Here is a 13,185-nt window from a genome sequence, read left to right as displayed (position 1 = left end):
GCATTAACTATCCCTCCCTCCAATCCCATTGAAAAGGCTCTGAAAAAAAAAAAAAAAAACACAGAGGGAGATGAGAGCAGCAAATCCCTTTTTTATTCCCCTCGTATAGCGCTCAATAAGAGAAGAATGTGTTGCCTATCAGTCACCGAGGGGATCAAGTCTTCGGGACTGTCCCACGCGTTCAACGCGCCGTGCAGAGCATCACTGAGACAGGCAGAGTGAAGAGGACCGTAGACGCGGCAGCATCCGACCTATTGCTTCACATCATCTAACCTGTTTCCACTCAAGATACATTTAGATCAATTAGGGGCTGCCTGTTTCTCTCACCTTTCACGTCCACTCCCCGGACTGTGGCGTGGTGAGTATATATCCACCTTGCACAATTTCTACTTCTTTTTTCGTTATTCAAAACATTATGGATTCTAAAACACGTTATCACTTTATCTTATTTATAATAGTACAGTGTAAGAAAACTTGCAATGCATCTTATCATGTTTTATTCATGTTCATATTCATTTTTACGCTGATTGCCCCCCCCCCCCCCCCACCCACCCAAAAGGGGAAAAAAAGCATAATTTTGCGCTACCTGTCCATGGACGTTTGGAACTCGAGTCTTAATTGAAACTGACAATCTCCTGCTCATCTTTGACTGAAGCCACGATGAGGAGCCTGGCTCTGCTGCTCGGGGTGAAAGCCGCCTGCATCCTGCTGGTGTCGTCGCTCTCAGGCACGGGGGCCGTCAACAACAGCGGCCGGTGGTGGTGAGTGCTGCAGCGAGGATGCGATGATGCGCTCAGTCGGTTATCAGCATCCTGCCATCAAAAAACGCGCACGGATGCTGGTTTGACCGTAACATCGTTTTACTGCAGGGACACCACATTCCACGCCGCGTGCCTGAAATAATGTGGTATAGTTTTGGCACAGTTCTCAACTTCTGTGCAGCCAAATTGCTCAGCGTGAACTCTGGTGTAAACTTTTAAAAAACTTTTGAAGTTTCTTTTCTTTTCAGTAAAAATGGCCTGTCAGTCTATGTATTTAACAACATGCGAATTACATTTGTAATAATTACAGTTTTGCCTTGGTGTATTTGATTTATTCTCTCCTCTCCCGATCCCCTGTCATAGACTGTGTGGTTTGAACACGAGACAATATTTTTCAATCCAATGTGGGATAAATTAAAAATTGATTTTATTTGTACATTCCTGTCTTTCCAATTCAGGATAATTTCACAAAGAAAGCAAATGCAATATTTGGATCTGTATAGCTTTGCACCAGCGGAACATAATGACTTGCTTGTTAAAAATGCATAAACTGTTATGTTGGTTTGGTGGAGATTTAATGGGAGACTGTTTTTTTTAAAAATGTTTTTGGTGGAAAGTATTTGCACGTTATGTAAATATTTACAATTTGAAATTAAATCCACAAAAACATCTCACGAAAAAAGGCACAGCTGAGTTGTGAAATGATGACAAGATTATTAATGTGTCCATGGTTTGACCACGTAACCCTCTGGAACAGGCCAAGAGTTGCTCCCATGGATGATACTGCTCAACAGACAGTCATTACAGTACATGTGAATAAAAAATGTGGTGATACACATCTCACAGAAATCCCCAGAATGTAAAGTCAGAAAAATATGCAAGCTGAATGGAAGAACTAAAACTGTTCTGAAAGCTGCATCAAACAGAACAAGTGTAGGCAGCATGGTGCCACTTTAATATGGACAGACCTGAACACCAGAGCCTTTCTTGAAATAATGCAGCAGAAGCACGATGTAAGCAGAGTTAGGATTGGCTGTTAAAATGCTTTATATGCTACTAGTGACAAAGTTCAATCTACAGAGTTAAAGAACAGAATATTTTACACTAACCCAATTTGTAATCGTCTTCTCTTTGATTATTTAAAACATTTCGGCATGATAGGCATGTTTGGAAACTCAAAGGTTGTAGTCAGTTTTTGGTTTATCACAAGGGACAGTGAAAACTATTTTAAAGGAGAAGACAGAGGAAAAATGAGATGAAGAGAGATTTCCTGTGAGTCCCCTCAGGTTTTGCACCTGACAGTGTGATGCCCTCTCTAGCCTCAGGAGTGACAGATGCTGATTATTTAACCTGGATGGTAAACCGTTCAATAATGAAAATGTCATGCATCTGGTTCAGATCCAAGTTAACAATAAAGATGTAAAAACATAGTTTGCCAAGATTTACACTTACTTTTTCTTCATGGTCTTGGAACAGTGGAAATCACGAGGTGACAGAACGGATGAGTTCAAGAATGTCCTAGAAGTCGGTACCAGCTGCTTGACCCTGATTCCCAATGTGTTTTGTGTGTTGTCAGGGGTATTGTCAATGTGCCCTCTTCATCCAACCTCCTCACCAATTCCAAGAACGTGCAGTTGGTCCTGGATCCAAGTCTTGCACTGCTGAGTCGTCGCCAGCGTCGGCTGATTCGGCAGAATCCTGGCATCTTGCACGCTATCGCCGCTGGGCTGCACACTGCCATAAAGGAGTGTAAGTGGCAGTTCCGCAACCGCCGCTGGAACTGCCCGACCACCTATAGCCCAACAGTTTTTGGCAAAATTGTCAATCGTGGTGAGTCTCTCTCGTCTGTCTAACTCAGCCATGCTTTTGATGTTCATGCACGTATTGGAAAGCCCGTTTCAAAATAGTTTCCACTTTGGACTATATAAAATTGGCACAGCCACATTTAAAAGGTCAGATCCATCTCTAATGAAGTTTTGCCATAATTTCTTCAGGTTGCCGAGAGACAGCTTTTGTATTTGCCATCACCAGCGCAGGGGTAACCCACGCTGTGGCACGATCCTGCTCAGAAGGAGCCATTGAGTCGTGCACATGTGATTACCGCCGTCGAGGTCCTGGTGGGCCAGACTGGCACTGGGGGGGCTGCAGTGACAATGTGGATTTTGGTCGGATGTTCAGCCGTGAGTTTGTGGACTCGAGTGAGAGAGGCAGAGATCTACGCTACCTCACAAACCTACACAATAATGAGGCTGGCAGAATGGTAAGGGTACGACACTCAAACAAGCTTTCGGCACTTTCTGCAGATGTTTCCTATATATTTTTGGATTTCCACTTTTGCAGCAGCATTTTGTCTCCCTTCTTGCAGACAGTGTCATCAGAGATGCGTCAGGAGTGTAAGTGTCACGGCATGTCAGGCTCCTGCACCGTGCGAACCTGCTGGATGCGCCTGCCCAGCTTCCGCACAGTAGGAGACTTCCTAAAGGATCGGTTTGACGGTGCATCCAGAGTTGTTTACGCCAACAAAGGCAGCAACCGTGCATCTCACCGAGCCGACCCCCGACATCTGGAGCCGGAGAACCCAGCTCACAAACCCCCCTCTGCTATGGACCTGGTTTATTATGAGAAGTCACCAAACTTCTGCTCACACAATGGCAAGACTGGCACTTTTGGAACTTCCGGGAGAACATGCAACAGCTCTTCTCCAGGCCTGGATGGATGCGAGCTGCTGTGCTGTGGACGCGGGTATACGACACGGACCGAGAGCGTGGCTGAACGTTGCCACTGCACGTTCCACTGGTGCTGTCATGTCAGCTGCTTGAACTGCACCAGTACACGGACGTTACACCAGTGCCTATGATCACAGTTTAATGCTGAAATTAATCTTCTTTTCATGAATGAAACACAAATCCTTCTAAAAGAATCCCACTAACGCAACAGGTGGCATGAGAAGTTAGTAGAAGCTAGGAAATGTTCATGGTGGGTAAAATGATGCAGGGAACTTTAGCACAAAATATTTAATTAGCGTTGTTGTTTTATTGTTGTTGATTTTTTTAAAGAGGGAAATGTAAAAAAAAAAAAGCACAAATATGAGAACAGGGTAAAGTGCTTGCTCCTTGCGTTGGAGATTTAACCGCAACAAGCATCAATGTAGAATGGAAATCATCCACATCCCTCAAGTGTTTACGCTGTGGATAAGTAGAATTAAAACTAAAATGACACAATGATATGGTGGAGAACTGATTGTTATAAGTAGGTATACTATGAGACCCTTTGTCTCCTCCCATTGAGGGCAGAAACTGGACACAATGCTTCACAGATGTTTCTGTGACCAGAAAGCCACAAACATGCTCTCATAAACTGGTGACCTCTGGAACAAGAGCGAAATCATTTGAAAATGTTTGGCTTCATTCCACAAATTCTGTGCTATTTTGTCCAGGGATGGGGTAAGTGTCCCTAACTCTAGTACTCAGGTCATGGAAACAAAGAGCTTATACATTTCTCACTAAATTTGGCCCTGTTCTTAAATTTATCTGGAGCTGAATACACCTCAACCTCGATTTGCCACTAATATTTACTTACTTACTTACTTACTTACTTACTTACTTACTTACTAACTAACTTACCAACCTACTTACTTACTTACATACATTGGATGGTCCAGGTATTACATAACTGAGACCAAAGCTCACCAAAGAAATTTAAAAACTGACTGAACAAATTGTACTCGGGCAATAAAAATTGAATGTATAATCTACACACTGAATATCATGGCGTGTCTAGATGTATGACAAACATGTAGGGTCAGCGTTCGAGCAAAATGATGAACTATGATCAAGATCTCACCATGCTCACTAACTTCAGTCCAGGCTGTGAAAAGTAACTCAGAGACGGATAAACATTATTATTATTTTTAAAGGACACAGCCTCTACTGAAGACATCGTACAATATATCAGCTATAAGAGAACCAAAATGATGAATAAATATTAAAATACATGAATATATTTATATTGATGTCATTTGTAAGTTTTTTGAATGATTTATGCACCTGCCAATGACTGGAGAAAATGCTATCAGTAGTGTCAAGTGAGAAGATGTATTGATCACGTCTTTATTTTTGATGTATTGTAAGCTGACTCAAACGGGCTCTTATTAGAAACATATTATTACTTCTTTGCTTGTTTACCTTGTTTCCTGCAAAATAGTTGTGTTCATGCACTGAATATTTACCTTTAAAAAAACAATTTGTGAATACAAAATATTTATTTCTGAGGATTTTTATACTGTAATAGAAATGTCAGGAAAGGCATTCTTTAGATTTTGATCCAAATATTTAGGTTCCAGTTGGTTTTGTGTTGTAAGATAGAACAATAAAGTTTATATTTTCAATTAAGTTGCCCTCCTGAATGTGTCAAAATATGCTAATGTCCCTGTTGTAGTCTATGTGTTTGGGATAGTTTTGACAATCATCCAAGTGAGCATATAAGCCTTTCCCTGGGTGTCCTTTGCTTAATCCTATTACCAACACCAAAGCAACCTTTCTCTCTCTCTCTGCTCACAAAACATCCTTGTGTTTGTGGTCCCAACAACAGAGAACGCCTCCGTTTATCCAGCTCCATGAAATGTTGGATGCGGGATAGGATTTTTCTGCATTGGATGTTTTTACCTTATTTTGCCTTATTTTGCATAATCAATAAAGAAACAATATGAACAAAAATAATGAAAATTGCCTACAACCAATGACAACATGACAAACCATGGGAGTTTAAAAACGTTACATAACTACAACATGGGAGCAGCACGGGTCATCCGAACAGAGTGAAGTGGAGAAACACTCAGGCATTGATCCAAACAGCCAATGGTCCATAGCAGCAGAGAACCGGAGTTGTACCTGTAAGGAACGATGGGGTGACATTAGGCCGAGGGAAATGATGAGACTATATAAATTGGGGCTGCTTTGCCTTGTGATATGAACAGAGAGCAAGACGCTAAGTAATCAATCAATAAACTGAGCAAAGATTCATTGGCATCTTACTGTGTAGATAAAGGGTAGATAAGAATATGCATAGTGCATGTCAGCAAACATGAGGATGGATTATCGACAAAAACTGACAAAGCAGAACTTGAAATTTATGTTGATCATGTCTGAGTACTAAAAACACTAATTATGTATCTTATATTACTGGATAATGAGCTGAATGCTTGATTTGGGTTAAATCAGGATGAGCAAGCACCCAGGTTGGCGAAAAGATGAAGTAGCAGGCAGGATTGAGAAAAGAGGAGGGAAGGCAGAGTTCAAATGCCAGGCGTGAGAGTCAGAGAGTCGGCAGTGAGAGTGAGAGGAGGGGGTACTGCCTGTGGGAGTGCTAAGGAGTCGGTGATAATTAGCTCAATTAGTGACAAAGGCAGTGTAATAAATACCGACTTAGTGTCTGGGTCCCTGCTGGCCTCTCCCTGCGCAGCCTGCGATGTGGCCCTGGCCTGACGGACAATTCATTAAACTGACAAAATGCCCCACCGTCCAGGCGTGACGCAGCGAGTTAGCCCCCTACAGGCCCAGCTCATTGTTCTAATTGTCTGGGCTGGAGTCACTTTGTGGCCGCCTCCTCCTTCACCCACCCTGTCTTCACGCTCTGCCTTCAGAAAACCCATGGAGTTAATGCCCCTACCTTACTCTGTAAGTAGGTGATCGGCAGGTTGGAGGGGGGGAAAAAAGCAGTAAGAGTTCCTTGGAGTGGGGTGGCTGGTGGAGGGGGGGGGGGGGGGGGGGTGGCAGTGGGATTAGGGAATGGAGGTTGCCCGGGAGTACCGGGAGCAGCATCGATCGGAATGTAGGAGAGATGAGTCCAGAAGCTCGGATGCAGGACAAAGCGAGAGTTAATAAGGAAAGATTGAAGGGGCTGGCGACAATGAGCTGCCACCCGAGTCGAGATGAAATTGCTTCCGAGGATTATTGGGAGAGGGTGTGAGTGTTGTGAGTGTGTGTTTGGTTGGGCATTTGTGTGTGTAGTCGCAGGGGGAGTGCTGGATTGATGGCTGCCCCTCTGGTTGGGGAGCAGGGGACCAGGGGAGGCTAACCGGCTGTTCCCACAGTCTGTCCTGCTAAAGCCACCTTTGACACGCGGGCTGCCAGGCGGCGAGCAGGCAGCCATGATGAGAATGGCACAAACAAAAACAACAGCTCTACTGCAGATACCTCATCGTCTCTGGGAGGTGGGGGACAAAAAGGAATGAGCGCAAGAACGTGTGACAAGGAAGGAAAAGAGAGACAAAGTGCACAGCTAGATCAGATCCCGTCAACTCCTGAATATCCAATGTCAGGAGGTAATAACGAGCTGGCATCCAGTTGTGATCACATGACAGCATTTAAACCGTCTGCAGCAATGCTTTGCTATTGCTAATCCATTGTGAGAAAATTATTCTTTCTGGGACTAACTAACCACTAAATGTTCCATTTTGATTGACATTAAACCAAAAGAAAAGGTTAACTAAACAGCCAACCGGTGCTTTAACCTCAGGAACAATACAACCGGGTTACAGGGTCAAAGTTAATGGAACCATTTTGCCAATTAATTATATAGAAAAACAAGAAATATAGCCAGACTGACAGTGTTTGACCTGCGACTGTCACTTTTAAAGAATGTCGATCATGATTTAACACTCGTGGTTTTCCCTGACTTCTGAGTGATGCAACAATATCAGTCGTCAGTGTGACTGCATAGAATATGAGAAGGTAAAAAGGTGTAGTGGCTGCAAATTAAAGGCACAAAATCAATGCTTCTTAGGTTACATTAGTGTGTGGGTGTACCTGTCAGAGCAGTGGCCCTAATTGCAGTAATACCTCGACATACGAGTGCTTTGACATACGAGTGTTCCGAGACACAAGCAAGTGATGGGTCCAAAGAAAGCGACTGCTAAGGATGGCAGTGAGAAGAAAAGACGCATGATGATGACGATGGAGATGAAGCATGAAATTCTTGATCAACGTGACCATGGTGTCCGCGTAAGGGATTTGGTACGCCAGTACGACCCCCCCTCCTCGCACCGCTGACCACCATTAGCGCAACCATCGGTCGTGAAGTTAATCTCATAATAAAACCACATATTTTATTACAGTAATACTGTATATCATTTATTATATCATTGTGTGTGTGTGTGTGTGTGAGTGTGTATCTATAATGGAATTTAAAAATGACATTTTTATTAGTGTTGATTTGGGTGTTTTTAGACGGTCAGAATGGATTAAATTGTTTTTGGTTATTTTATGTTTGAAAAATTAATTTGACATACGAGTGATTTGAGTCACAAGCTCGGTCCAGGAAAGAATTATACTCGTATGTCAAGGTATTACTGTATTTGGAACTTCACCCACAGGGGATTAATGAACAGGCTGTGGTTGACATGCTATCAGATCATTATGATTTATCATCCAAACCTGATTCCATATATTTTTATCACATAAAAACATTTATATTAAGTGAACTCCACCAAAAGGTTTTTTCCATCCAGTAGCAAGAATGTTAAGTGACCACAGGTGTATTACATAACAAAATATACATTTACAATTTCATCACACACATATTGCATAAAGAAATATAACGGTTTTTTAAAATTACAGCAGTCAAAAATGCTGGGGGGAGGAGGGGGGGGGTGCAAAAACATCTATTCAGATTTCAAGGAAACAATGAAAAGAGTGTGCGTGTGTACAAACGTGCGTGAATGTTGTGCATTCTGGTGACAGTGTGTGTGAGTGCGTGTGTGTGGGGGTGTGTGGGGGTGTGTGGATGGCAGCTGGGAGGCAGACACGGTCCAGGAGAATCATCCCCTAGCAACTGACCTTTTCGGCAGATGGCAGTTCCACAGTAACAGCCACCCAGCATCACAATGGTCCCGGCCTCCTAATATCTCCATCACTTCATCATCTACCGACCTGCAGGAAAGAGGGACGTTTGAATTAATCTGCGTGAACGTTAGGGCCAACACATTCCACACACACACACACACTCTACTTTGCGTCGGTCTGACTGTTCCCATGTTCCTGGGATGTGAATCAGGGTGCTGGAAAGGGATGAGAAGAGGATGGAGCTGCTGGAGAGGCAGAGCGACTCGTCACTGCGCTCTACAAACCTCTGTTTTCCATCATTGCGTTTTCTACACATACTGAATCCGGGTGGGAATGTGGACAGGCCACTCAATCATGGTGAGCAATCAGCATTATGTCTGCGGTCAGGCTCTGTGCCTCTGTGCAGTGAGATGGAGAGCAAGTCTCACAGTTGCGGGAGGCTTATGCATTTGATTTTTCTTGCGCCTGCGTGTGTGTGCACGTTTGTGATATACCAGCACGTTACAAGTGCATGAAGCCCTTGTCAATTGCAGTCTTGTGCATGTGAACACAGCAACGTGTGAATCCGCATGAGGTGGTAATATATGTCGATGTATGAACACCCCCCCCCCCCCCCACCCACTACTCTGCACAAACACACACTTGCCTCTTGGTTGTCTTGGCTATTGATATTAAACCCTTTTTTCATTGTCAAGACTGCGGAAGCCAATCACCATGAATTATCACCTTGCTAAACACCTTCAAGTGATCTTGAATCCATTGTAGATGTTGAATGGTCAACTTGTAGTAGTGTTTGAGAAACAACATGGGAAGACCTAACTCACTATCTGTGAATGGTTGACCTGGCAGGAGCAATAAACTGACTTGTCACAATCTGTTCTCCTGGGATTAAGAGAGTTCACTGGAAAACTGTACGTGTAAAAAAACATATTCCAGAGCAGATCCTATTCTAGACTGGTGAACAGAGCAGCACTGGCAGAGAGAATTGGTTGGTGGACGTCTGACGATGTTTGGGTACAGCAAAAACAAAAAAGCTTCAGCTCCGACCTCGACATTAAATGAAGTCTGCATCTCTTCAGATCAAGCAGACTATGCTCAGTGATAGATTGAAGCAATATGTGCCTGGTTATATTGAACGCTTCTCATTAGTCCAAGTATGTCTAAGGTTAAATATATGATCTTTATATATCGTATCATATGCAGTTTTACTTTTCCCGAGATTGTTTGAGCTACGTGGTGAAATATGGCTTCATATTCATCTTTAGCGCACATGAAATGACAGTGTATGAATTTTAAGTGATAAAGAGGATTATAATAGTTTTATTAGGCTGTCAGATTGTTTACTTTGACATCATCTGGATTTCTTTACATGCTATCTTCGAGTCAGTAAACAGCACTGAGGAATGGTTCACAGGCTTGCGGTCATTATCTTAAATCTTGTCATTCTTCTGGAGACAAAGGGAGAAATGCTCAGTTCTTGGTTTTAATTACTAGCTGTGATTTACAGCTACGATGGGCGAGGACGCAACGATGACACAGCAGCGAAAGAATGTTAATTTGCTGCATTTTAGGAGCTGAGTGGCTTGCAGGAACTGTGACACATTCTTGTGTCACTGACTCTCCAGCTCGGACATACTTTCACATTCACACACTGGCGCCCCGTGCGTCGGTTCACAGACATTTATGATTCCCCGAATGCACATCCTGCACAGATCCTCACAGTCTGTGTGTTACAGTCTGCAAGAGGCTGTTGTACAGGGATTCAAAGACAAATCCCCCACGCCTTACTTCCCTGCCTATACAAAGTGTATATCTGTGCGTGTTTGTGTTCAGTTGCATTTCGCACACCTCTCCCTCAACATGTTTCCTTTTTGCAGTCCTATCTATTATCCCCTGCATCTGGCAGCCAAAGCATGTAAAGAAGACATTTCTCTTGGCGACTGTTTTTAAAGGCGGTGACACAGGGGACAGCCAACCACAGGAGCCACACGTCTTCCAACCTACATGCATACTGAGAACTGCTTGCATAACAGAACCGCCCCGATCTCGCTCTCCTCCCCATGTCTCACTCACACTTGCACACACACACACAATACTGCACCCGCCCGCCCTTGTCTCTCTGCAATATACTTAACCAAGCTTTGAGGGCTAATCGCTTCCAGAGCCAGAGCTGTCCTACAAACTGTGCCAGCAGACATTCGGTATGGTTTGCACACTAAAAGCTTCCTTCTGGCCCCCAAATGAATATTGTGTGATTATAACACATGAGCTCTGAGAACTTCACAGGAGAAGCTGTTAAGTGCCGTGATTATATGTACAAACATTTCTAATTTAGACATTAAATGCTGCCAGTTGCTGAAATGGACAACTTCCAGCATGATGGATAGATCATGAAACTTGATCTGTGAGTGTCATCAATGAGGATGCTGCAGCTGGCAAAAAAATGTATCAAAGGGCACTGAACCCTCAACACTATACCTTGTTTAGAAACTATTGCAGCACTAAGCCCACTTGAATATGTCTGAGGTTGACACAGCCACAAAACAAACATGTCCTTTTCATAATGAAAATGCTTTGATTAATATGATGTGCATGTTCGTTGCTCATTCAGTCACAGCAGCAGAGAGCAGCTTATCCCAACAGTCAGCTTGTTGAGACATGTCCCTCTTTTGACTATCTGCCAGTCATTAATGTTTCTGACATCTGGATTCGTCTAAAAGAGAAATAGGTGTGTCAGCAGTTTGGTCTGGTTTTTTAACACACTACCAGCTACAGGGATCCAGACAGATTTCTTCAAAAAAATCCTCTGGGATATAGACATTTTTATTACAGCCTGATTCACCTTTTTGGAAGATATGTGACAATGGAAAAATTCCAGGTGGAAATGTTTGGCAGTGTTCACCTGCATTTGAACTGTGAGGGTCTGAAGGATTCTTTAGGGGTCGTCTTTCTGGGTCATGGTGGATTTATTTCCCTGCAGCCATTCTTTGCAGTATCTGGTATTTTCCCTCAAAACCATGGATAATTAATGATAAGAAAATAAGATATGGAATTCCTTGTAGAAAGTTTTCACTTGTGTTTTCAAGATATTCCAACTGTTTATGATTGAGTTCTGAGGAAAAGACGCTCCACTTCGGTACACCTAAATGTGAAATGTACTCGATTTTAACCCTAGCCCATCTTGAAACAATAACGAAAAAAAGTCACATTGGGTTCTATTTGAAAATAATCATAAATTGTCCCAATTTATCGGCTGTTTGGAGTGAAAACTCTGTCTGAACTTCAACTCAAATTTAAACGTGACCTTGAATGGCAATCACATCTTGTAGTAGGTCTTAATGACGTTGCGTGGACAAGCAAGACAAGCATTTCAGGAGACAGGGCTCTCAACAACAGAAAATGAACGTCCAATGTTTTAATTGTGGACGGCTGCCATCTAGAGAGACAGAGTTGGAACTGCAAGTATTAAATTAGAGTTTTAAAATAATCGGTTCTGTGTATATATCGTGTTCGGGGTCTTGCTCATTGTTGATTAGTAAAGTTTTAAAACCAGAGTCACAATATCTTATCCAGATTCACCTGGGGAGTTTAAATTCTGGCATATCCTATTGCATATTTAATTAATTTGTCTGTTAAGCACTCCATTGTACCACAATCATGGAAGGTGGCCACAGTTACCCCTATTTTTAAGGCAGACGATAAGAGTAATATGAATAATTATAGACCGATCAGTATATTGCCAATGTTGTCAAGGATTCTTGAGAAACGGATTGCAAAGCAGTTAATTGAACATTTAAAGACTGGCCAAACTCCCTTACACGCCATGCAATTTGGTTTTTGTGAAAATCAATCAACGGAATCTGCCTTAATTATGTTTTTGGAAAACGTCAAAAAGAGTTTGGATAAAAACAAATATGTAGGAGCAGTTTTCTTAGATTTAAGAAAGGCATTGGATGTAGTGAATCCTAACAGGCTCTTGTTAAAGTTGCAATTTTTTAATTTCTCTTACCAGGCCTCAAAATGGATCAAATAGGAAACAAGCCATTGTTGTCAATGGAGTGTAGTCTTCTTGTTTGGATTGTCCACTAGGGCCCCCCCTAGGATCGATCCTGGGGCCCATTTTATTTTCACTCTTTAATTAATGATATTAATGATTTATTAATGATATGCCGGGCAGCACAGTGGTCATGAACGGTGACATAATTGTCACTGACTGACAACAGATGGATCAGCATCTCCTCTGATGGCAACTTCAAGGTGAATCTTCTCAGCCAAGCAAATAAATATTTTCACGATGCAAACCACATCATTAATAATGCTGATGACGCGACAGTGAAAGATCAAATCCAGAATGACGACGACCAGGCCGAGAGAGAGGAAGGAAAGGAGCTGGTGAACTGGTGCTGCAGAAACGATTTTCTTCTTAATATCGACAAATAAAAGAAGATCATTGCCAACTTCAGGAAGAAGAAGCCCTGTTACACTTTGCTCTGACAACTCAGCAGTGGAGGTGGTGGAGTATCCAGGTGTGTGAGGCTTGAGTGGAGGGTAAAAGAGATTGCATCAGAATTTTACTTATTTGT

At 42.7% G+C, this 13,185-nt stretch overlaps 1 protein-coding gene across 1 annotated transcript; it reads left to right on the top strand.

Moving 5' to 3' along the window:
- Positions 1 to 660: 660 nt before the first annotated feature.
- On the top strand, positions 661 to 3,618 carry wnt1 (wingless-type MMTV integration site family, member 1). The gene is made up of 4 exons (XM_068742755.1): positions 661 to 761; positions 2,338 to 2,591; positions 2,756 to 3,021; positions 3,127 to 3,618. The coding sequence occupies exons 1-4, from the start codon at positions 661 to 663 to the stop codon at positions 3,616 to 3,618; spliced, it is 1,113 nt and encodes a 370-aa protein (XP_068598856.1).
- Positions 3,619 to 13,185: the final 9,567 nt, after the last annotated feature.

This window comes from Brachionichthys hirsutus, chromosome 2 (genome assembly GCF_040956055.1).
Source record: "Brachionichthys hirsutus isolate HB-005 chromosome 2, CSIRO-AGI_Bhir_v1, whole genome shotgun sequence".
In the NCBI taxonomy this organism is placed as follows: Eukaryota; Metazoa; Chordata; class Actinopteri; order Lophiiformes; family Brachionichthyidae; genus Brachionichthys; species Brachionichthys hirsutus.
The sequence above is the reverse complement of the archived record's forward strand: the minus strand, read 5'-3'. Positions and strand labels throughout refer to the sequence as shown.